This window comes from Mesocricetus auratus, unplaced genomic scaffold (genome assembly GCF_017639785.1).
Source record: "Mesocricetus auratus isolate SY011 unplaced genomic scaffold, BCM_Maur_2.0 Super-Scaffold_100006, whole genome shotgun sequence".
NCBI classification, from domain to species: Eukaryota; Metazoa; Chordata; class Mammalia; order Rodentia; family Cricetidae; genus Mesocricetus; species Mesocricetus auratus.
In genome coordinates this window covers 4,775,863-4,799,188 of record NW_024429190.1, presented here as the reverse complement: position 1 = coordinate 4,799,188, position 23,326 = coordinate 4,775,863, and the positions used below count along the sequence as shown (strand labels likewise).

At 48.6% G+C, this 23,326-nt stretch overlaps 1 protein-coding gene across 19 annotated transcripts in view; it reads left to right on the top strand.

The window, feature by feature from the left end:
- The window catches only part of Ikzf1 (IKAROS family zinc finger 1), an 88,706-nt gene that overhangs the window by 23,149 nt on the left and 42,231 nt on the right, over positions 1 to 23,326 (top strand). For all 19 annotated transcript variants that reach the window (XM_021234624.2, XM_040746659.1, XM_021234633.2 and 16 more), the window contains exon 3: positions 142 to 261. In XM_021234624.2, coding sequence (XP_021090283.1) covers positions 142 to 261 — 120 coding nt within the window. The remainder of the gene's footprint in view (positions 1 to 141; positions 262 to 23,326) is intronic.

Below are 23,326 nucleotides of genomic sequence, written 5' to 3'. Positions count from 1 at the left end.
GTCCTAACAGGGAAATAGAAATTCAGAACATATACTCTTCAGGCTACCCTCTCACGCCCTCAAGGTGAAGCCCGGGCCCTAAGGTTTCCCCAGCAGCTGAAAATGACCGCCCGAAACTCAAGCTCTGATTTGTGTCTGCAGGGAAGGAGAGCCCCCCAGTCAGTGACACCCCAGATGAAGGGGATGAGCCCATGCCTGTCCCTGAAGACCTCTCTACCACCTCTGGAGCACAGCAGAACTCCAAGAGTGAGCGAGGCATGGGTAAGTGTGCTGCCATGGTGTCCTTCAGGCCACAACACACACGCAGTTAGGAAGTGGCTGCCATGTAGGGTGAGGTGGGTGTGATCAGCCCCTCTTGTCCTCTGAGGTCAGTCACTTGCATGTCTCAGGGTTTCCTGACACTGGGACTTCTGCAGTTTGTTTTAACCTGTGTGTTTATTTTTAAGGTAGTGTTCTGCTTATTGCAAGTGGTCTTGGTGTGACTGTGTCTGAACTCCTAGCATGGGTATCTTTTGAAACACATTGACGTGTCTGAACTCCTAGCATGGGTATCTTTTGAAACACATTGACATAAATTTAAAGATCAGTTTAAGTCAAGGGATTCAGCCACTGTTGGAGCATAGAGATCCCCTTTGTTTAGTCCCAGAAGCACCCTGGTGACAGGGGTTTGTCTTACAAGGTAACCTGGGCATAAACAGATGATCACAGCCTGCCTGTGGTTCCCAGAACAAAACAAAAGGCTCCTTCTGGGAAACACGAGATACTGTCCTTTGACCAAGCTACACAGGGAGAGCCCGACTAGAGAGTCAGGCTTGGTTCTCATGGAAAAAGAGGTGGGTCTCGCAGAATCATCAGGCTGTAGGCATGCTTTAGGCTGGTTCCTGGAGATCCAGGAAGACAGGAACACTTGCTTGCCATAGGTGAATAGTCACCAGTGCCAGCAAAATGCTGTAGGTACCTTGTCCCCTTGGCCGTGTGTGAGCAGGGGTCAGCCTTGGCTGGCACTACTGCCTGGCTCCTTGCACCCCTAGTGATGTTCACAGTCCCAGGTGCTCTCGGTGTGGGGATTCCTTTGGACTTGTCATTTCCAGGGCTCCCTCTCCCTAGCTGTCACTGTGTACAGTTTCCGATTCAATTTCCTTTCAGGGTGAAGTTTAGAAAAATAGTTATTTCAAATTTGAGAAATCCCGCAAAGGTAAGCCTTTCTGCCTGGCTTGGCAATAGCAGTTGGCTAGGCCCTGAAGACAGGGGCTATTTGAAGTGGGTCCCACGAGGAGAGCGAAGGCGTTTGTGGGCAGCTAGAGGCCAAAGAGTCACTTAGCAGGAGAGCTGAAAGAGAAAAGCCCAGGGGACAGATAGGATGTGGGAAAGGGGTCAGAGGATCCACCCTGGAAACACCCCCAGCCACATTACATGCTGGTCACCTTGCTCTGCGTGACCCTGGGAGGAACCACCTGTCCCACATGTAAGCTACAGGCTGTGAGTTTCATAACTTGTGGAATACAACGCTAAAGAGAGGACTGTGGAGGTAACATATAGGGAAATCCACAGACTAAGGGAAGTAGAGTTGAAGCCATACCTCGCCACACTGTCTCATGGCGTGGCTCATGAGAACCAAGGAGTGAAAAGGGACAGGGGCCAGGAGCCAGAAGAGTCCAGGGCAGGAGCGAAGGGTAGCGAGGGGCAGCGAGGAAGAGCCCCTGAGGAGACGGAGTCAGTGAGAGGGATGTGGCCGGCAGGAAGGCGAGTCTCAGGAGGGATACGTCCAAGGTTCCTGGTCCCTTGGTCATGACCCTCGGGGCCAGAGCTTCTCATCTTTCCCAAGCGAGCAAGGGCAGCTACCACATGCTCCGGGATGGCTTTGTGGACCAGGCAGCAGAAGCAGAAGACAGAATGGCAGACAAAAAGTAGGACAGCCCATGTTGGGCAGTCCAAGATTTACAGTCCTGGATGAAGGGGCCCGGTGGAGCTTCAGAAGGGGCGGGGGGAGCAGGGCATCAGGAAGAGACAACCAATTTATTAATTTTAAAAAGCCGTATTTCAGACAGCGGTGGTGCATGCCTTTAATCCAAGCTCTCAGGAGGCAGAAGCAGTTGAATCTCTGAGTTTGAGGCCAGCCTGGTCTACAAAGTGAGTTCCAGGACAGCCAGGAATACACAGAGAAACCCTGTCTGGGGAAGGGGGACAAGGAACCCATAAAATAAGCAAAGTGAAAACAGCCAGAAAAAGAGAAATGTGTTAGAGTAGGGCAGTGCCAAGGCAGGAGGCTGACTTCAAGTCCGGGTGTGGGCCGTCAGAGTGGACAGTCCAGGGAGGCGTGGTCAGAGCTGGCCAGCAGTGAGGGTGCTGGAGGCAGGGTCACTCAGTAGGAGAGAGTCAGGCCTGCTGTTGACAGCTGTGAGCCATTCCAGAAGAGCGTTAGCACCAGACAGCAGACCAAGCAAGAAAATCAGCAGTAGGAGATGGTGGAAACCAACCCCCATCTGGTTAGCGGGGCATTCCCAGGACTTGAAAGTTAGGGTTTCACACACTGCTGCTTTTTCTAACAATGCTGAAAGGGCACCCTAGATCTATGTCTAAATACTGGGACAATGACAGCCAGGCTCGAAGCAAGACACGCTCCAGTATTGCTCCATTTTCTTCAAAGTCTGAGTAAGAAGGAGCAAAAGATTTGAAGTACAGCTTGAAGAATTTAAGTCAGACCCAAAGGAGAACTTTCTGGCAAGCGGGGATTTAGTCCTCAGAATGGTCTACTTAATGACTCTGTGGCTTGTTCTTTCTGAAGTGGCCTCTCTAAAACTGAGAGAACTCTCGGCTCTCTGAAGTGGTTGTGTCTGAAGCCAGATGAAACTGAGGAGGCACTCGCTGACCTCTTCAGGCAACCGAGTTTACCAAGGGCAGGGCCGATTGCATTGACACAGAGCTCTGGGACCCCATGAAGGCCTTCCTGTGGGACGGTGTCCAAGCTGATGTCTAGAGAGAGATGGATGACTTGTAAAAGAAAACTAACTAACCACTTGGTACTCCCTTCCTTTGCTCAGTAGTAATACTTCTCCCTTCTTTCTGGGGAGTTCTCTCCTGGCTTGGGTGTGCTCTTGCCCCTTGTGACCTAGAAGGGCCCAGAGCTGTGTCACCCTTCCTGCCTGGTAAGCTGAGGACTGTGGCCAGACACTGAGGATCCCGAGTGCCACTCAGGGTTGAATGCAGCCACAGGGCAGCCTGAGCAGAGGGAGAAGTCAACCTGAGTGGGGGCTTCAGGGGATGTTTGGCCCTGGCATTGAGACGACCTTGTGTGGAACTCAGACAGGAGGAAAGGGGAGAAGCTCTGAGAGGGTGCATGCTGGGCTGCGCGCCTCCCTTGGGTGCGTCTCAGCCTGATAGTCCTCTGCCGGCGCTGAGAGGGGCTGACCCTGCCTGCACAGCGTCGTTGTCACTGAGCACTTGTGCCAGAGTCTGGCTCTCCCTTAGCTTAGATGGGAGAGGAACAAGTAAAGTCTGCCTTTGCCATTCCGCTAGGAATCCTGGGAGAAGGAATGAAGTGTATGAGAATCTTGATCTTGGTTTTTCTTTTTGGCTTGCTTTGTTTGTTGGTTTTTTCTTCTCGGTTCATTGCATTGACTCAGCCATGAGGGCAAGGCTGAAGGAGAAACCGTACGCAATCATTGCAAGTTTTCGTTGCTTATCGTAGTCGAGGTGGTAGTGTGTTACACAGGGGCATTTATAATATACTGTCATGTATTCTGTAACTGATAGTCCTGATGCCAGGGTTCTCTCCTGCGGAGGGGCAGCATTTAACTTGGGCTTTATTCCGCATGCAAACTCTGGGTTTCACTGTGGCATTTCCAAGCATACTGCAGCTCCAGGCTTGTTCACCCTGTCGCTGCCGTCCTTGCCTTTCTCCTGTCTCCGTGGTCAGCTTTAGGCAGGGCAGAGTGGTCCTCGGGGTGGGCGGCAGCTGTGAGGATTCTCTTAGGCCTAGGATGGGGAAGTGGGGCTGGAGGGAGTTTTCAGGTCTAGAAGAGAGACAGCAGGCCTAGCTGGAGATTGGGCAGCTGGCTTCAAGTACGGATGTTAGCCCGTTATCTAATCAGCAGCTAGAGGAAGTTGTCTTTATCAGTGAAATGCATCTCTTCTGCAGCGACAGCTCTCCTCTCTGAGGATGGCTGGAGTCGGGGCTGCCTTTGGTGCACTTGGCTTTCTCTTTCTCCCTTCCTTACCCCCCTTCAGAAATGAATGATCTGTGCTGTGGTTTCCATGGGGCAGATCTGTCAAATCCTGTTCATAATATCATTTCCCATCGCTGCCTTGGAATGCTTGCAGAAGTCGCTGGCATGCCCCCGCCACCTCCCCCCCAACCCGCGTAGGCCTTGCCCAACCAGCCGAGAAGTAGCCCTTTCTCGTGAATCTCTCAAAACATGAGCTACTAAGCAGTACTCTAAAAGTTATTTCGCCACCTTCTTTCTTATTCCATGTTGGCCCAAGAGGCTGATGGGTGGCTGCAGCCACCTCCAGCAGTGGAACGAGAATTGCAGACTGTCAACCAAGACTTTTGCCTTCTGCATCTCCCTTAATCTGCCAGCCAGTGGGAGTCACCGTGACCATCACTGACAGCTGCTTATGCCTGAACTTTGGAGTGGCCCTGTGTGACACCCGCCATCTTGGGTTGGACTAGGTTATACAAGGCAAACCAAGCAGCAGGAATTTAAGGCCATCCCTTGGAGGAAATGCAAATTGATATGTGTTTGCCAACACCTGTGTGTGCATGCTTGCTTCTGTGTACGTGGAGATTGGGTGTTGCGTGTGTGATGGATGGATGGATGCATGCTTGTTTACATGTGTAGTAGATATGTGTGTGCTTGTTTATGTGTTCCTGCGTGTGGCATGTGCATATATATGTACGTATGCACATGTATGGTATATGTGAATATAGATATGTGACATTTTATACATGTGTATTTGTGGGTGATACATAAACATGTATGGTGTGTGTGTAGTATGTATGTGTGAGATGTGTGAGGAATATGTATGTGTATGTGTGTGTGCTGTGTGTATATATATATGGTATGTTTACATGTATGCATATGTTATAGTGCATGTATATATGTGATGTGTGGTATATATGTATATCTGTGTGATATGTGTGTGGCATACGAGTGTGTACATGGTATGTATATGATATTGTATTTATACACAGTATGTGTGTGATGTGTATACAGTACATATTTGAGGTTTGTATAGGCTCATGTGTATTTGTATCATGTGTTGCAATGTGTGAGTAGTGTGTCTGGTATATGTGTGGTATGTGTAATTTGTATGGAATATATGTTTATGGCATGTGTATGTTATGTATATATGTGGTATGTATGCATTGTGGCTTGTGTGTGGCACGTGTGACTTGTGTAGTGTATGTGTGATATGTATGTTTGTGTCTTGTGTGTAGTAATTGTGTAGGGTATGTGTATGGATGTGTGTGGCATGTATATGTGTGGTATGTGTTACTTGTGGTATACAGGGGGCTTGTGTGTGGCTTATATGTGTGTGCTATTTCTGTGTGTGACTTAGCGATTTGTGTAGTATATATGTTGTACACAGCATGGGTGTAGCATATATGATGATGTGTATATTGCTGTGTGTTGTGAGACGAGTGTGTGATTGTTGCCTTTTTTAATACTTATTGTACTTACTTTGGGGTGTGTGGAGCTGCAGTGTGCATGTTCCACGAAGCATGTGCGGACGCCAGAAGACAACCACGTGGATCCCAGAGATTGAAGTCAGGCTTGGCAGCAAGCACCTTTACCTACTGAGCCATCTCACTGGCCCAAATGCATGGAACTTGATAGTAGACCACTGATATTTTATAGGCATTCTGGCTCTTGGCTCTCAGCTAGCTGCTTTACAAGCAGTCGGAGCCCCTGATTCTGGTATGTCCTAGCTCATCAGCTCTGCAGTGACTACCCTCTGTGCACTTGGAGGATGAGGAGTTCACCTAACCCAGGCAATACATGCAAGTTACACCCTGGCATGGAGTTTATCCCAGCCAACACTCATAATGTCGTTGATATCTTCATGTTGGGCTAATGACAAAAATTACATATCATCTCAATTAGGTGACCACATGCCTGAGACCTCTATGAGTTAGTGACTTGGTCAGAAGCCTTAAGCCTAAGTCTGTCATGAAATCATACCCTGTGCCCCAACAGAGGGCAACCCCAGATCCCTGAAAGAACTTCACCAATTTCCTGTCTGAGCTATCAACTCAGAACTCCTGGACACAAGAAACCCAAGCCAGCTCTGCCAGGCCCTGGAGAAGAGAGTGTAAGCAAAGGTACTGTCAGGGAGAACATGGCCTCACACTTTGGGCTAGTTTCTTTCTGTACACAAAGGCCACTCACTTCCTTGTATTTGTAAACTGGTGACCATAGTGCCCTGAAATTTCTTTAATATCTGATCCAAGGCAGAGCCACTTAAGTGCAAAACATAGCCCTGCCCCAGCCTCTGCTTAGTTCATTTTAGTATGGATGTTTGGGTTGTCTGGCCCTTCAGGGATGAGGGAATCCCATCAGATCCCAGAACTTTTCCTAGAGCCCTCTAGTGTGCAAGATGTGCTCGGCCACTGCCTTAGAAACCTTGACAGCTAAAGAAAGACTTGAGAGTGACACCCGCATTGCAATGGTGCAATGATAAACTCACGAGAATATGATTTTCTTAGAGAATATACACAAGGAAGAGACTGTCCTAACTGGTTTGAGGTTCAGATTCGTGGAGCAGCTGACTTGAGTAGGGGTGTGAGAGGGAGACGGCCCTGTTTTGCCTGTAGAGGGAGAATGCACTGGAGGACTTCAGCAGCTTGGTGTGTGAGCAGTAGCACTGGCAAGGGTCCCCTCCCAACATGTTGGCCCATGTGGTCGCCCTAGCTGATCTGCACGCCAGAGTTTGTTCTCACAATAGTCTTTGGAAGTCTTTTAGTCTTCTGGAAGGGTGTTTGGACCTGTGCCAGGAGGCAGTGAGGGTGAGAAGGTGTTTGTCTACGCACTTGGTATGGGCCCTTGTGTGGGGTGACCAACTCAGTGGCTGCTGAGCCAAGCGGGGAATCCGAAGTTGGTTAAGATGGAACTCAACGATGGTCCGAGCCAAGGAATTAGCTGGAATGTAGACATGGAAGAGGCAGAAGTTCCGTCTGTGGGTGAAGTCTGCTAGGTAGGACAGTGGAGGCACACACTGGAAACCTTGTCGGAGCAGTAGCCTTTAATTCTATAGAAAAGAAGGAAAAAAAGGGAAACGGAGAACACAGCCTACGGCGCGTGTGAAGTTTCTCAGAAGAATAAGACATGGAAGCCACAGAGAAGGCGTGCAGCAAAGGCGGGAAATGTCCAAGTGTGCACAGGAAGTGCCCTCCGAGGAGGGTTTGTGCACCTGCATTTCCCAGCAGCAACTCAACAAGGTGCAGGCAGTGCCCGGAGGATCAGGCGGATGAGCAGCAGGATGGGGGCGGTGGGGGTCACGGGAGGGTGGAAAGGGAGCCGAGAGGGCTGCTGGCTGCAGGGGAGGACCTCCAGGCTGGTGCTTTCGGGTGAGGGTATCTAAATTCATTCTAGGAAGTGGGAAGGACCGGGAAAAGGAGAGAGAACTCAGAGTCCTGGAAGGCAAGCAGGCGATTCCCATGGTGCCCTTCAGAGGCTGACCCAGAAGAGGGTTTCCTGGACCCTTTTTCTTTCTAGCCTTGCACCTCATCCCTGCCGGTGGAGCTGCCACTGGTTTTCCTCCCTGAGGTGCCTTCAGCACCTGTTATCCCCTAGAGTAGGACAGTGTCCCAGCAATGCAGACGGAGTGATCGCGTTTCCTTGTTGAGGATGGAGAAAAAGGGAGAAGAGGGCAGGCAAGAGGATTTAAAGTCAAGAAGGGAAACATGGCAAGCTCTGGTGCTCAGCATCTTCGTTATTTACTCACAGTGACATAGCTCCTATTTGGAGCAGAGGGGCAGAGCCTTTGTGGGAGGCTGTCCCTGCCACATCTCCAGGGGCGCTACTCCACCCAGGTCACCGTGGCAACCACATTTCTCCATGTAGCTTCCAGGTGAGAAACTGACTTAAATGCCATCCACACTTACCTCAGTGTCTCCCCACATGACAGTTTTCAAGTTCTCACAGGCCATCTTCGGCTGGTTAAGACCTTTCATTGTGGTCAGTAATGTTACAGAAACCAGTATAGAAATTAAAAGTATACTGTAGAACGTTTGAACCAAAAGGAGGTAACAGAATCCCATCCCTGGATGAATAAATAGCCCTTCTTCCTGTCTCCCCCCCCCGTGTGTCCCCAAAGGTCCAGGCTAACCGTGGAAAGTGGTGTGTTTCTGTAACTCAAACCCAGTATTAATCCCATCTTCACTTTACTCTGACCACTTAAGTTCAAGAATCACACTGTGCTCCGCTAATTTACTGAGAGAGACGAAGAAGAGTCCAAGATTAAAGGGCCCTGGAGAAGATAAGACAAGTGCTACTTTCTGTTTCTGGGTTTTGGCCTCAGTGTTTTCTGCTTTGTTCTCTCGGTGGCGCTGTATGTGGAGCAGTCAACTGACATTCCGTTAACTTTCCTTCTGCACGGGGTTTCAGAAAGAAATGGAAAAAAAAACAGGTTTTGTGCTGTGGTTGCCAGTTGCCACCTGTCCTCCTGTCTGGTTAGGACATTTTTTTCTGATTTGGGAAGTGTAAATATAACCCAGAAAAAAAAAGCTTCCCTTCCTTTTATGCAAAAGTAGAAAGGTTTAAGTAGAGACAGCAAGCCCTACCCACCACCCTTCAAGTTTGCAGAGAAGCAGCTAAGCACAGTGCAGATGCCTGCTGGGGGGTGAAGGGTGTGGGAAGCCTTCCTCCTCTGACCCTGAATGGCCCAGCTTCTGGCCTCCATCAGAGACGCTCAACAGATCCCAAATCTGCTCAGAATTTTAACCTTTTCTTGGGAATTCTTTTAGGATAAGAGAAACTTGAAAAGAATTCAGAAAGTGTGCTCCAGTTAGCCTGGAGCCAAATAGAATCACCGGACTTCAGATAGACCCATTCATGAACAGCTTTGAAGTCCATCCTAGTAAGAAGTATTTACACCACAGACATTTAGCTACAAATTAGGGCTTTTTGTTTTGTTCTGTTTTAATTTGCTTTGGGATTTGAGAGCTGGCTTGATATGATTTTCATATCCTTGGGAGCTACAATGAAGTACCTGGGTTGTTTTATTTTTGGTTTTGGTTTTCTTGTTTTTGTTTTTGGATAGCTATGTGTCCAGTAAAGGGTAAATTTGATTCGCAAGAATTGGCTCCCAGTGGCCCTCTGCTGTGGGTGTCACAAATGGGGCCCTTAAGCAGAGCACTTCCGTTGACTCCATCGGTTATGTTCAACCCAGAAGCCAGTACGCAGATCAAGAGGAGACTCCCCTCACTGGTCCCTGCACCTGTGGTGGTTGTGAAGATGCTTTCTCAATAAGGCTTAGCAGTATGCAAATTTGGAGGAGAATGTTCAAAACCTCACCCTCCCATGGAGGGACCCAGGACTCTTAGGGCTCTGAAGCACATGACACTTGCTGGAACTCACTTCTCTGGTAGAAGCGCCATCTGTGCCACCCCTGTCAGGAGTCAGGTCAAGGCAGGCATTGCTGGCCACAGGTCTGAGGTGTGTCTTTGCAAGGCTGGCTGCCAGGAGAGTACTTCCCCTACAGGGGATGTGGCTGCAGGCTGTCAATTTCCACTGAAGTCACCAGGCCAGGATTCCAGTGAAACCCTGGACATCCAGCATCTTCCCCATCCAGCAGGGCATGATCTGTGATCTTGTGATCAATGGATGGCTTCCAGGATGACTCCTGCTGCCCGGCAGAGCCCAGGCAATTGTGGACATTCGCTTTTTCCAAATGAAAGACTGTTACCCTTGAAGTGAAACTGCTGAAATGAGAAAAAGACTTTTATTACAGCCCTGCAGGCAGCTATATGATTATTGTTATTATTATTCTTAGAACCTAGCAAAATGTGGACTGCTCTCACGAGGTCTATACACTCTGTTTGAACTCGGTTGCAATAAAAATAAGAGTCTGCAGTAACCCCAGAGCACTTCTCTCAGCTTCTTCTTACACCTCAGTGTTTAATAATGACTATTAACTGTTGCCTAGTGTGGGGACCACTTGTTTGATCTTGGTATAACAGTTGAAACAGCATTTAGTGAAACTGGCGTGGGGGGAGGGGTGCAGCAGCTTTAACCCTGAGAAGATAACAGCCTGTCCCTGTAAAGCCATGCGCATTCCTTGCAGTTCCAGAGGACTGTTACTGCCCCGTGGTCCTCACACTGATTTTTGCATTTGCCTTTGTGCTTACGGGTATGAAAATGCCTATGGAGGGGTTGTGTTTATCAGTGTATTTTTCGTTTTCCAGCTTTTCTTATTGGTGGAAACCCTCTTGACTATCCGCCCTTCTCAGCCTGCTTTGTGCCTACATACCATACACACGCCCAAACTCGCTGTCATAGCACACTGACAGGCTCACCCCACAACTAGGAGCAGCCCTCATCGGGGGCAGGAGTCTCCTAGGTGTATGGTAGCTGATGTTTCTGGAATATGTCTATGGCATGCATGAGTCACCTGTCCTAGTACAGCATTGTCTGTTGGAAATGCACTAATCTACAAAGGCCCTTCTAAATTCCCTAGAGAAAGGAATTTTTCTTTTTCAAAATTGGAAAAAAAAGCACAGATAAATTAAAGTTAACATATTTTATTTAGTCAGTATATCCAAATATTATTACAAATATTTGTGTAATATGTGTAATATTACACAATAGTGCTTTTACTTTCCCCTGGGACTAAGTGTTTGAACCCAGTGTATATTTGGTGCTTATATCACTACTCCTAGGCTCGGGAGCCTCTAAGCCGCCTGTTTGAGTCTTTGTTTTCAGTACTGTGCTCTAGCACTGAGCTGTAGCCTCAGCCCTCGGGCAGGTGGAACTTGAGAGTTCCTGAAAAAGCCTATAATTACATTATAGAAGAATAGTATGGGATTAATGCTGAGATTAATGAGATTGATTATTTCTATGTCTTCCACAATTTTACTCAATCTAAACCCTGCCCCGTTTGCACTCATGAATAACTCTGGGTACCCCCATTAGCTGTAGGCCCTGTCAGCGTTTGCACTCATGAATAACTCTGGGTACCCCCATTAGCAGTAGGCCCTGTCAGCATTTGCTTCCACACACAGATCAGCAGGACAGCATCAGTAACTTGGAAGACGCGTCACTTTCCCCGAACCCAGATCACTTGCAGGTGAAGAGAGGGGATAATTCTAACTTTTGTTTCCATCCCTTTGGGGTTTTTGTTTGTTGTTTGGTTTGGTTTGGGTTTTCTGGTTTTTTGAGACTGAGTTTCTCTGTATAGCCCTGGCTGTCCTGGAACTCAGTCTGTAGACCAGGCTAGCTGGAACTCATAGAGATCCTCTGCCTCTGCCTCCTGAGCTCTGGGATCATAGGCGTGTGCCTCCGCCGCCGCCCAGCTTCTATCCCTTCATTTTATTCCTGTGTTTTCCTGTGGTCTCCATGCACAGCTATTTATTTAATTAAATATCTTCAAAACACGGTGGTTGCTTCACTTCATAGGCAAAGTGCATTGCTGAGGAGTACCACAGGAGGCAGCTCCCAGCAAACTGAGCCTCCAAGACACACCCTGACTGCTGTGAAACTGGTCCTGAAAAATGGTGGCCACCAAACCTTCTTGCTAAAGAATTCCACTGCTGCAACCTGAGGAAGCCACGGGGGGCACGGGGAGAGGTATTGGAAAAGGAAGAACAGAGGCCAGCTTCCTTTCTGTAGCCTTGAAATGCAAGCCTCATGTCTGCCTCAGCACCCACAGCTCTTCTGAGGGCCCAGGCGTAAATGGCTCTGACGGTCCCGCCCACTAGGCTTCACTGCCACACCTGGCCCAGCATAGGCCCAGCCTTGCAGATGTCTGCACTGCCCACTGCTGCTTTCCAGTTCAGGAGACAGGGCGTGTCCCCGTGCGTGTGGCTTCTGGGCTTCCTGAGCACACCATGATCCCGAGCACAGAGATAGGATCTGTTGCTGTGGCTTTCTGTTGTTATTGTCTTATGACTCTCCCTGTCCTCCCCCTCCCACCCTCCCCCTTTCCCTTTTCTCTCTCCTCCTTCCTCCCGTCCTCCCCTCTCCCCTCCCCACTTTACCCTCCCCCTCCCCTCATGCCCACCCTTCTTCCTTCCCCTCACTCTCTCTCCCTCTCCCCCTTCTTTCTGTTTCTGATTTCTCTCTCTCCCTCATCCCTTCCTTCTTCCTTCCTTCTTCTTCCCTGCATTCCTTCATTTGACCATAGATACATTGTCATCAAAATTTGGTTGCTTAAGTGCACCTAAGAACCAGCAGATGCCTTGGCCCACCGTCAGCACTCTGCTCAAGAGGCATGGGCAGGACCATCAGATACAGCCCCATCGTCATGAGCAACCTGACGCATCTTTAGGTGCTGGTGGTAACTAGCAGAGTCAAGGCCACGCGTCTCAAGGTCACTAGCTCCTGGTTTCTGTTTGTTTGTTTGTTGTCTTGCTTTCCTTCCTGTTAAATGACTTAGGCATTCCCTGGCTCAGGGTCTGCAGTGGTGAAGTAACTACAGAAAGCTGACTGTGCAGTATCCATAGGTATAAAACCAGGGCTCCTGAGCATGTGAGATTCTTGGCTTTGTTGACCATTCCAGACTGGAACCAGCATTATAGTAGCAAATTTTGAAGTAGAAGTGGATTTGTTTAATCCTATTTAGTTGTGAAGACTAGTAAGAAAGCTGAATAATTACTGGCATATTCTTCACAACTGTGTAGTCTCCAGAATGCTGCCACTGCACCTGCTTCCCACCACTGGAATGAGCGTCGTGGGAGTCACGGGACACAGAAACCTGTTCCTCTAGTGAGTTAAATGTACCTTCACTCTGATTGGCTGCTCTTCAGACCCGCAGTGAAAGGAGGGTGTGTTCTGTGTGGATTCAACAGAGCTCGAGACAACTGGAGGCACTATTGAGACAGAGTGAAGAGTGTGGTCATTCCTAGGTACCTTGTTAGGCAGAGGTCACCAAGTAAGAAGAGGTCACAGGGTTAACCCTTTGATAGAAAAGGGGAAAGGTGCTGGGACAGAGAGAGAAGAATATAGCTTGTGCCATAAACTATTCTGTTGGTTTGGCACACTTAAATTCACTTAAATATTTATGGAAACGGTTAGCTAGGTGCACTGAATTTCATAGCTGCTTTTGTTGAATTCACTGATGGCAGTGTGACCATTTTCCTAGCAAAGGCTGCCATGTGTTAGAAAATGACGTTTGAGTCACTAGTGAACCACATTTCTAACAGTCCCATTGATGGTATCTGCTCATGGTGTCACAGCTGTCTGTGTCTGTCCTTAATTCACTGTGATGATCACATAGGGTGAAACCCCCTCAGGATACATTCCTTCTTCAAGAATATCCATGTTGCCAAGTGATACATTCCTGTAACAGCTTCTGTCTGAACATGGATGAAACACACATACATGGCTGGCGTTTAATGCTAGCTAATTCCTTTCTCCCACACCCAGTAGCCACAGAGAAGGCAAACACAAGCACACCTTGCAAGCAATAGCATGTTGTTCTTGTGCCGAGAGGTCCCAGTTTTCATGAAACACACTGAGTAACAGGCCACCCAGATACCATGTGGACTCAGCAGTCCATTTAAACCAATCAACAGGCAGGTCACCCACTGTAGGTGCTGTTGGCATTGCAGGAGGGGGTGAGACAAACATTGAGCTAAGTCTGTCCATCTGGTTCTGTCTGTAGCATCACTGTTTTCTCATCGGTGAGAGCCCTTCCTGTTACAGACGAGACATACATTCGTCCCACTAAATACCCCTTCTTCTATCTAATCATTCCTTTCCTTGGAACATAATAAACACAAGGAGTGAAAACTACAGTACATTGCCTTGCTTCTTGTTCTCACTCTTTAGAGGGCGCTTGCCTGCTTACATCGGGGTGCTGGCAGTCAGCTTGCATAGCAAGCCATGAATCTCCAGGGGGCTCCCTAGCAATGGTCTGCGAGCCTGTGGCCTCTGAAGCACATGTACATTGCTTATAAACTCTTACAGTTCTTTGGACACAAGGCTGAGTAGAAAGGCCGCCTCTCTCGCTCTTGGTGTGTTGCATGAGTACACACACAAGAATGTGTGAGAGTTTTGCAGAGTTTCGCAGCCTCGTCCCTTGTCCCCTGTTGACCAGCAGCTCATAAGCAGTTTCCCCGGAAGAGGTAGCCCTTGCACATCCTGGAGCCTTTGACATTTGGCTGAATAATGTGATCTGCTCATCTCCATTATGCTGCTCGATTTTTGTGTGTCCAGGCTCAATTCATGCAGGGCACGTGGACATTGTTGACTAAGACAAGATCCATGCCTTTAGGAGATTCATCGTCTCTATTCCATAATATGTCTGGCTGAAAACATCAGTGTTGCTTTTTTGATAGTGTGATACTCTGTGGACAAAGTATGGAAATGATGAAATCAGGATCGCTGAGCTTCTTGGGGTTCTGTGTTGATCCCTGCTCCCCTAGACAAACACCTGTAAGAGGAAACAACTGACAGACCAAGCTTAAAGTCAAAGTTATGCTTTCAGCCCACTCAAAATACAGTTCTTTAAAGGGACCCCAGATGCCCCCAAGCCCTCAGCTAAAGGAGTAAAAACATCCTGCTGCCCCCCTCTTTTCAGTTCTTATTCCAATGGAGTTTATTTCACAAGGAGATTTAACCATCAGGCCTTGTGTTGAGTTTCATTTTTACTTTGGCAAATTCATTTTTCTCCTAATGTGCAGGGTTTCTGAGAGTCAGTTGAAACGTCTGGTGCCATGCCACATAATGTGTCAAATCACTCAAGAGCAGGTTATAAATGCAGAAAGGTTTCTTAGGAGGTTTAAATGAAGGGGGATGGGGGAGAATGCTAGGTAATAAAGGTGTGCAGAGATGTGTGTGTGAGTGAGTGTGTGTATGTGAGTGAGTGTGTATGTGAGTGAGTGTGTGTATGTGAGTGAGTGAGTGTGTATGTGAGTGAGTGTGTGTGAGTGTGTGAGTGTAAGTGTGTGTGTATGTGAGTAAGGGAGTGTGAGTGTGTATGTGAATAAGTGAGCGTGAGTGAGTGAATGTGTGTGTGAGTGTGAGTGAGTGTGTATGTGTGTGAATGTGTGAGTGTGTGTATGTGAGTGAGTGTGGTGTGTGGTGTGTGTGTATGTGTGTGAATGTGTGAGTGTGTGTATGTGAGTGAGTGTGGTGTGAGTGTGTGTGAGTGTGTATGTGTGTGAATGTGTGTGTATGTGAGTGAGTGTGAGTGTGTATATGTGTGTGTGAGTGAGTGAATGTGATGTGTGTGAGTGTGTATGTGTGTGAATGTGTGAGTGTGTATGTGAGTGAGTGTGTATGTGAGTGAGTGTGAGTGTGTGGTGTGTGTGAGTGTGTGGCTGTTGGTACAACACTCGTGGTTTGTATTAAATGTATTGACTTGCTGCTGGTGGAATCCCTTGCTCAATCTTCAGCTCAGGAAGGCTCGCCTTCCATTCCACAAAAAACGGGAGCTGACTTGGAAGGCAGAATGTTTTGCTATAATCAATATGTAAATATTTAGCTTTTGGTTTAGAAAGCATAATGCAAACCCAAGATTCTCCTGCTGCATCTGGAGCATTTCCAAGAGAATGCCCTTGCTCAGTTTCCCATCTGTCATTCACACTGGTAAACACTGACAGACATCGTTTGAGATGGTAAGAAAAGTTAGAAGTCTCGCATTGTGGCATCCAGAGATGCCACACAATCTTTCCAGATCCACTTGTGTCCCTGCAAGGAAGACAGGAGAAGTTTGCTGGTCAGAGATGCCCCATAAATGAGCTGTTAATGAAATTCTCGCCTCAAAAAGGAAAGCGGGAATGGGGTATGCATGCTCAGAAACTTGTTTGTGGCACTTTCTTTGAGGTGAATCACCTCTCTCAAATGCCCTTCTCTTTAAAGGGCATCTGTTGCAAAGGGTCTGCACCACAGACCCTCAGGCAGAGTGAGTGCTGCTGGTCATTGCCCAGAGATGCTAACCTTGCCCGCAGGGAGCTCTGCCTCACTCCTGACTGTTAGAAATGTGTCACCCAAGTGTGAAAATATTTATGCAGTTAGATTTCCCATCATTTCTAGTCTTTCCATCCCTCTCATTTGCATGGGTTACTCATAAATGTAGATCTTGGGTATGATTTGTACAACTGCTCTGTTGTCACTGTAGAAAGGCCTTGATGGATGTGAGTCACAGGTGGTGCCATAGGCGCTGGCCTGGAGCCAAGGGCTGGGGAAGCAAAGTATGCATTTGACACAATTACCGGCTTAAACCCGGCTTTGTAGATGTTAGCCCTGCGTCTGAACTAAGGAGTCCTCTCCCAGATCCCCAGTTGTTTCATTCATTTGTGCACTGCCATCTCGGGACAAAATCATGCATGCTGGCCAGAAAATACTAAACTTTGTGAGTTCAGGCTGAGGAACCCGGAAACACTCACCACTTTGCAGTTGTTCGTGAGTTGCACCCTTTCTTGGGTAGTTTTGTGATGTGGCGAATGGTTTGTGGACTTGATCGTTGTATTCTTCTGCTACTGGAGAGGTTAGTTGAACCATAGTATTAATAAGGCTTTTCTATGTTTAGAAGGGTGTCGTAGCATACAGGTTAAGAACCTTGATTAAACTCAGCCTTTCATGGTTACACCTGAAAGCTGAAACACATTTCATTTCATCGTTTCCCAGAAGGGGCACTCGATTCACCCATTTCCTGTTTTTAATCTCAGGTTGTTCTGTGTTGGCTCCACATCTACTCTCCCAGTAGCACGGACCCTGGAAGTCAACATCCAACTCTTGCCCTACCTGAGAGCCACGCATTTTGCACGTGGCTTCCGTCCTTTCTAAACTGTCTTTACATAGATCCGTGGGGCATTGCTGGCTGTTGCGCTAGAGTCTGAAATGTCACAGCCCGTCACTGAGCCCCTCACCACAGCAGCGATGTGCAGTCTGACGCACAAGCCCTCCTGCTTCCAATCTACCACAGGCGGTGTTTTCAGTCTGTCAGTGAGGTGGGGATGGCGTTCAAGACCAAAGCTTCTGAACACCTTGGTCTTGCCCCGTTCTGTTCCTGGCGCACTGGAACCACTGTGTGTGAAGAATCTTCATTGCCTCTGCTTGATACCTCTCTAGAGACGTAGGTGTGTTGATGATGATGATGATAGTGATGATGGTGATGATGGTGATGATGATGGTGACTGGTCACGGCAGCTGTGCATGCTTGGCCCATGGTACACAACCGAGCCACAACTCCCACACCTTGTTCATTCATTAATTCATTCCTTCGGCAAGCATGTCTCTTGCTTCCGCACGCTGCAGGGGTACCGACCTGAGGTTTTCACTTCTGTTCAAATTTCAGATGGTTAGAACCCCTGGGGCAGAAAAGCATGCTTGTGTTTATCAACCCCCAGGTCCCTCACTCCACTGAAGAGAAGTTGCTTTGCCTCTGGAGCTGCTGGCTCTGAGATGTCTTCTCTGTTCCCTTGTTGAGCTCTGTCTCTTCCTCTGTTAAACCGCTGAAGATTGAGATAAGAACCTGTCTCCCCCCCCAGTGTGTAAAATAGGGATCCTCATCCTCAGAGCGGCTATCTCAGGGGTTTGCCAGGAAGTGCACGAGCTGCAGTAATTCAAGGGTTTGCTTGTCCTGGAGTTTGGCTCTTCTCTCTTTCCCATCCTGGACCCTTTGTCATTGCTTGGCTCAGGTGAATGGGAATGGCTAAGGAGTGAGCAGGTTGATGGTGGCGTTTTAAAATTGGGCTGCAACCCCTGCCATCTCCTCGCATTCTTCCTAGCTAAGCTCCCAATGTGTTTCTGTCACTTAAACCAGAGGCCTCCAAGTTGACATGAAACACAGCCATCTCCTTAGCTGATGTCCAAATGTGTCTTTATATTTGTTAAGGATGTTTTACTTGGACCTCTTCCCTGACATAGCTTGGCAGCATCAATCAGTAGTGTAGACATGAATGTTTTGTCACTGCAGAGTGTAAAACTTTGTGAATTTCGTGCATTGCACATTGCCCCTCAGATATGTTTCAGGTTGTTAAAACTTCATTGCTGGAGAATGAATTGGCGCTCATGGGGGGTGTATGGCTCCCTGTGTCTCTCTGTCTGGTCTTGCTTTCAGGATCAGATCTCTTCATAAAATCACAAGACATAAAAAGGATGGGAGTCCCGGGCGATGGGAGGAGGGGCAGGCTACATCGAGAATGTCCCTTTCTGCACTAGAAGGTATTTGCAGCTTGTACATCCAAGATTTCCAAGGCACTTGGACCGGTAGGCCTGATTTTCCGACCTCAGCTCTTCCCCTCACCACTGCAATGACAAGCTGTTTCAGCCTTTGCCACCTCTCCTGGCCACTGCAGGTGTCACAGCGTGGTATGGCTGACCACCTAGTGCAATCCCTGGTGACACGGGTTCAGTGGCCGTGGGACACAGGTGAGGATATTGGGGCGATACGGGCTGAGCACAGGTAGGACTTCCACATGGCACATGATTACAAGTCAGACTGTCTCCATTACATTTGGGACATTCTGGTGACAAAAGGCACAAGTAAGGAAATCCAATTAATATCCGAGACTACCAAGGCAGCACACGAGAAGACCCAGGCCACCAGAAGCAGCACAACTACCTAAGTGTGTGTCTGTGGTGTCCCAGAGACTGTGGTGACAGACTGACGCTCAAGGGCCATCAGTGGAGATGGCTTTTGCCCCGATACTAACATACAACTGTATTGCTTTTATTACTTGTAATAAAAATACTCGCATTTCGTTTATCACAGAGAATCAACAACCCTCTTCGTATTCCTGCACCCAAGACCTTCTATACTGCACAGCTTTGGCCTGATTTCTCCAGGGAAGGCCCTGTTGTCCCAAACAGTCCCAAACCTTTGTCCTGGGACCCAGCCTGACACCGAGCTAGGGTGTGGGAAGGGTACAGAGGAGACAGAAGCCCCAGCTTCTGCTTGGAGGACACTGGTCCCTTGGCTCTGCTGAGTCCTTCTGCCTTGTGAGCATGAAAGGGCTGTCTCCCTTTTGTGTGTCTGAGCTACATATCTTCCCGCTCTCCTGGGCCGTGAGCAGCTGGTGGCCCCAGGGGCTTAAAGGGAGAGGTTGGAGAGAAAAACCATGTAAATGATGTGTGGCAGCTCTGCCCTGGGCTGTCTTCCCTCAGGGTGGCATGGGGGAGCTGGGCAACCTCCTTTCCCTACCTACACATGCGTGAGCACAGCCCTTTCCCGGGCCTGGTGCCCCCCAGCACAGGAGGTACACGCCAGGCTTGAGGTGATGGCATTGGGCTGTTTGTGCTGAATGAGGCTTGGGAGGCACCAGGAAGGCAAGAGACGCAGCACCCCAGGCAGCCACCTTACATCATGAGCGTCTTCTACGTAGTAGCAAAAAAAAAAAAAAAACGTGTTTAAAAATGAAAATATTTGTCAGGACTTAAGAGGAAAACAGAATGCCAGAAATCTCCAGGCACAGATGTTTCCACAGTGTCTAGCATTTCTGCTCTTTTACCTGACATTGCAGGCATCAGTGTATACTTTAAGATAAAAAATGTGATGGGTGAGATGTGTGGCATAGAGAAAATACTGCCCAGAGCATCTGGCCAGGAGAACGCCCATCAGAAGCCTTGACAACAGCCTGGCAGGTGGGGGGTGGGCCTGGGTCTCTCTGGAAGGTGGACTCTCTTCTGAGTAGCCCTGCCCAGCAGCCTCTTTTAGGCAAATCTTCCCTAGCCTCCGTTTTCCAGGAAGGCCTGAGACATCTAAACGTTCCTTCCCACTCACAAAGAAACACACCTGTCCCATACAGGTGGATAGGCGCCTGGTACTCTGCATCTTCTGGGGCCTGGCAAAGGGCTGAGCATGGTAGTCTGAGTAGGAATGTCTTGTACGACGAATGCTCAGAGCACAGGAGAGCCCTCCCCCACTCGGTGCGTGGCTTCCCCCGGGGACACAAAACACACAGACTTGCATGCATTGCTCACTGCATTACTGCTGAGGCTGAGTCTGGAGCTCATTTCTCATCTGACCTAAGGCTTCCTGGTGGAGAGTCCCTACAAAGTCTCAGACAATAAGCCGATGGAAACAATGCTCAGAGCCGCTGGCTTGGAGCGTCTGTGTGAGCATCCGTTCCTTGTTAGCCTAACAGGCTCGGGTAGCTGTGCTCCTCTAGGGCAGCGAGTTCAGGACCGTGTGGGACAGCAGCATGTGAAGGTTAGCCCTGATTGGTAAGGGAACTTGCCATTTGCATCAGGCGGTTTTCTCGCCTCCTCGGTGGGCCCTGCCGGCGCTGCTGCAAGCCTGTGGACATGCTAGATAAGGACTTTTTTCTAAGTGGTGTCCACACTCCACCTTTGACCTGACTCTGCTCGCTGACTATCTCTGCAGACAGAGTGCCTCAGACAAGCGTGTGGATTTGTAATTCTGTTCTCATTTTTCTGGGATAGCCTCTTTTCGTCTGTTCTGGTCATTCAAAAACTGTCTTGCAGAGATCTCCAAATGTGCCCTTCCTAAATACACTTATGTTTTCTGTTTCTTTAGTCTGTTTTGTTGTTGTTCTGTGTTTGCTCCTTTTGTATCAGCCGTAACGTTGGATTTTTATTACAATGTAAGAAAGTTTTATTGTGGTTTTTTTACTCTGTTTTTTTTTAATATAAGAGAAAAATACTTGAGTGGTCTACTAGGAGTATCTCAGAACCTAGGACTGAGTAGCAGACAGAGACATATGCACAGTGCAGTTGAGCACTTCCTCTCAGCCAGCAAAGCTGGGTGGCCATCAAGCTCTTCTGTGGAGACTGGGAATGGAGAGCTCAAACTCTCGCTTTATGTTCAAGAAAGGCTGTGTGTGGGTGTGAGCGCACATGTATGTGTACGTGAGTCTTGTAACTTTGTGTCTGTGTACAGCATGTTTGTTGTACAAACTTGTGCATGCATGCCTATTCATTGCGTGTGTGTTGGATATATTATTTTCCTGTGCCTGAGTCTGTATGTATGACTGAACCTCCTCGTGTGTATGTAGGGTGTGTGTGCCAGGATCTGTTTGAGTATAAACCTGTAACTGTGTCTGCATGCATGTCTGTGTGCTGTGTGTGTGTCCCCAGGCTCTGTGCTAAGCCCCCGGTGTGATTCCCTAGTCTTACTTCCCTTTCTGTCAGTTCTCCATAATTCTTTGATTTCAGTTGGGCTGGTGTCTTGGGCAGCTTCCTCTTTTCCTGTATTCCTATATTTCAATATTCACCCTCGTTCCTCTTCTCAAGCTCTTACCATGCAGTCAGGAGGATGTGGAAACCCAGTTACAATATGACACACGACACAGTGTCACAATCACTGAGCCCAGCCCTGCCTCCTGGAGATAGTGATGTTGGTGGGGTAGGAGGCAGGAAGGGACAAGGACAGAGTAGAGAAGTTTGGCTCTGGAAGCCCCGGGCTTCCTGCTGCATAGCTGCCATCCCAGAAGTGGGGTGGTCAAAGCACATTCCATACCGCTCTGCTATGGCAGTTGGGGTTCGTGCATCTGCCCTGGGGGCAGGGCTTCTCAGTCATTGCCTCATAATCCTGTTTTTCCTCCAAAATGCCTGTTGGCTCCCAACTTCCCTATTTCTGCCTATGGAGTGCAATGGTTCCTCCTTCCTCGGAGGCTTCCCCATCCCTAAGCCAGTCCCTACTCTGTGACCCACTGAACAAGCAGCTCAGAGAGTTCTTGTTGCCTGAGAACTCCAGTTTCCAGAGGGCCCTAGGATGGCTCCCAGACTCCCATCCCTGCACCCCCGGATCCCAGAACATGCCTTGCTAACGCCTGAGAGCTTTGCGGTGATGGCCAAACAAGACAGAACGTGACTTGCATTCGCCGTGCTCGCTCACTTCTTGTAAGGGGAGACCAGAAGAGAAATAAAGAGAGGAGAGGAAGGCAAAATAAGAAAATGGAGAGCAAGCCTTGAGGACCTCCCTAGAAAAAGAACCACACTGTGCAAAGGCTTTGCAGTGGAGTAACCTGGGAGGAACGGGCTGCGGGGTCCCATGAACTTGGGCTGCAGTCATAGCTTGCTGAATCTCGCTGGTGACCTTGGGTGGGTGGCTCTGTTGTCTGCTGAGTCTGTCTTTTCTCTCTGGTAAAATGCACGGGGGGGGGGGGGTTGCTTCAAGGATTAAAGAAGAAATCCATGGTAGATGCTCAACACAACTCCCTCACCTAGAGAAAGCTCACAAGCTTCTATGAGAACTGTGGGGAAGCCAGTGGCCTTGTCCCAGATGTTACGTGCTTAACACATCTGGCTTTTAACTGGGAAGAACACATGACTTGGACTACTCATTTCTATACATTTCCCAACAAATGCTACTGAATCATAAAAGGAGAAAAACAGGAAAGGAAGAAAGAAATTCTCTCATTTCAAAGAAATGCTAATGATAAGAAGGGCAGGACTTTTTGAGTTGTCCTGATCAGAAGAAACTGCTGGGCCCTACTAGGAAAAACGTGTGGTATTTGAAGGTTCTTCCCAGGAGCTGTGACATTTTGATGAAAGTGCCAGTAACCTAGGGTTTCTGAGTAATGAGCTGAGCTCAGAGAAAGGTAATGGCACCTGAACAAAAGGGCAGCCAGCATTTACTGAGGGCCAGGTGTCTTCTCCACACTCTCAGATGGGCGTTTTCCTGGGTTTCTTTTTGAGGAAGCTGCAGCCTGGTGATGAGGAAACCATGACACAGGGATGGGGCCTGAATAGGCTTGCCTCTGTGGTCCGTGTCCACAGCAGCTTCCAAAGCCTGGAGGCCAGGCGCTAAGGCCACATGCCTTGCTAACGCCTGAGAGCTTTGCGGTGATGGCCAAACAAGACAGAACGTGACTTGCATTCGCCGTGCTCACTCACTTCTTGTAAGGGGAGACCAGAAGAGAAATAAAGAGAGGAGAGGAAGGCAAAATAAGAAAATGGAGAGCAAGCCTTGAGGACCTCCCTAGAAAAAGAACCACACTGCGCAAAGGCTTCGCAGTGCTGAAGTTCGCGGTAAGCTGTCCCTAGATGGTAAAGGGCTTGAACTCCGTGTGTGCCCTGCCTTCTCACCGTGTGAACTGACACCACGTGAGCTGCAGCTGGTGGCAGAAGTCCACAGGGGCGTTGCTAATTCCCGTGCCACTGATCCCAAGCTCAGCGACCCACAGGCGCTCATGGCTGATTCTCACAGGTAGCCTCTCTGCTCCTCACTGTCTGAGCTAGTATGTGAGAAATGG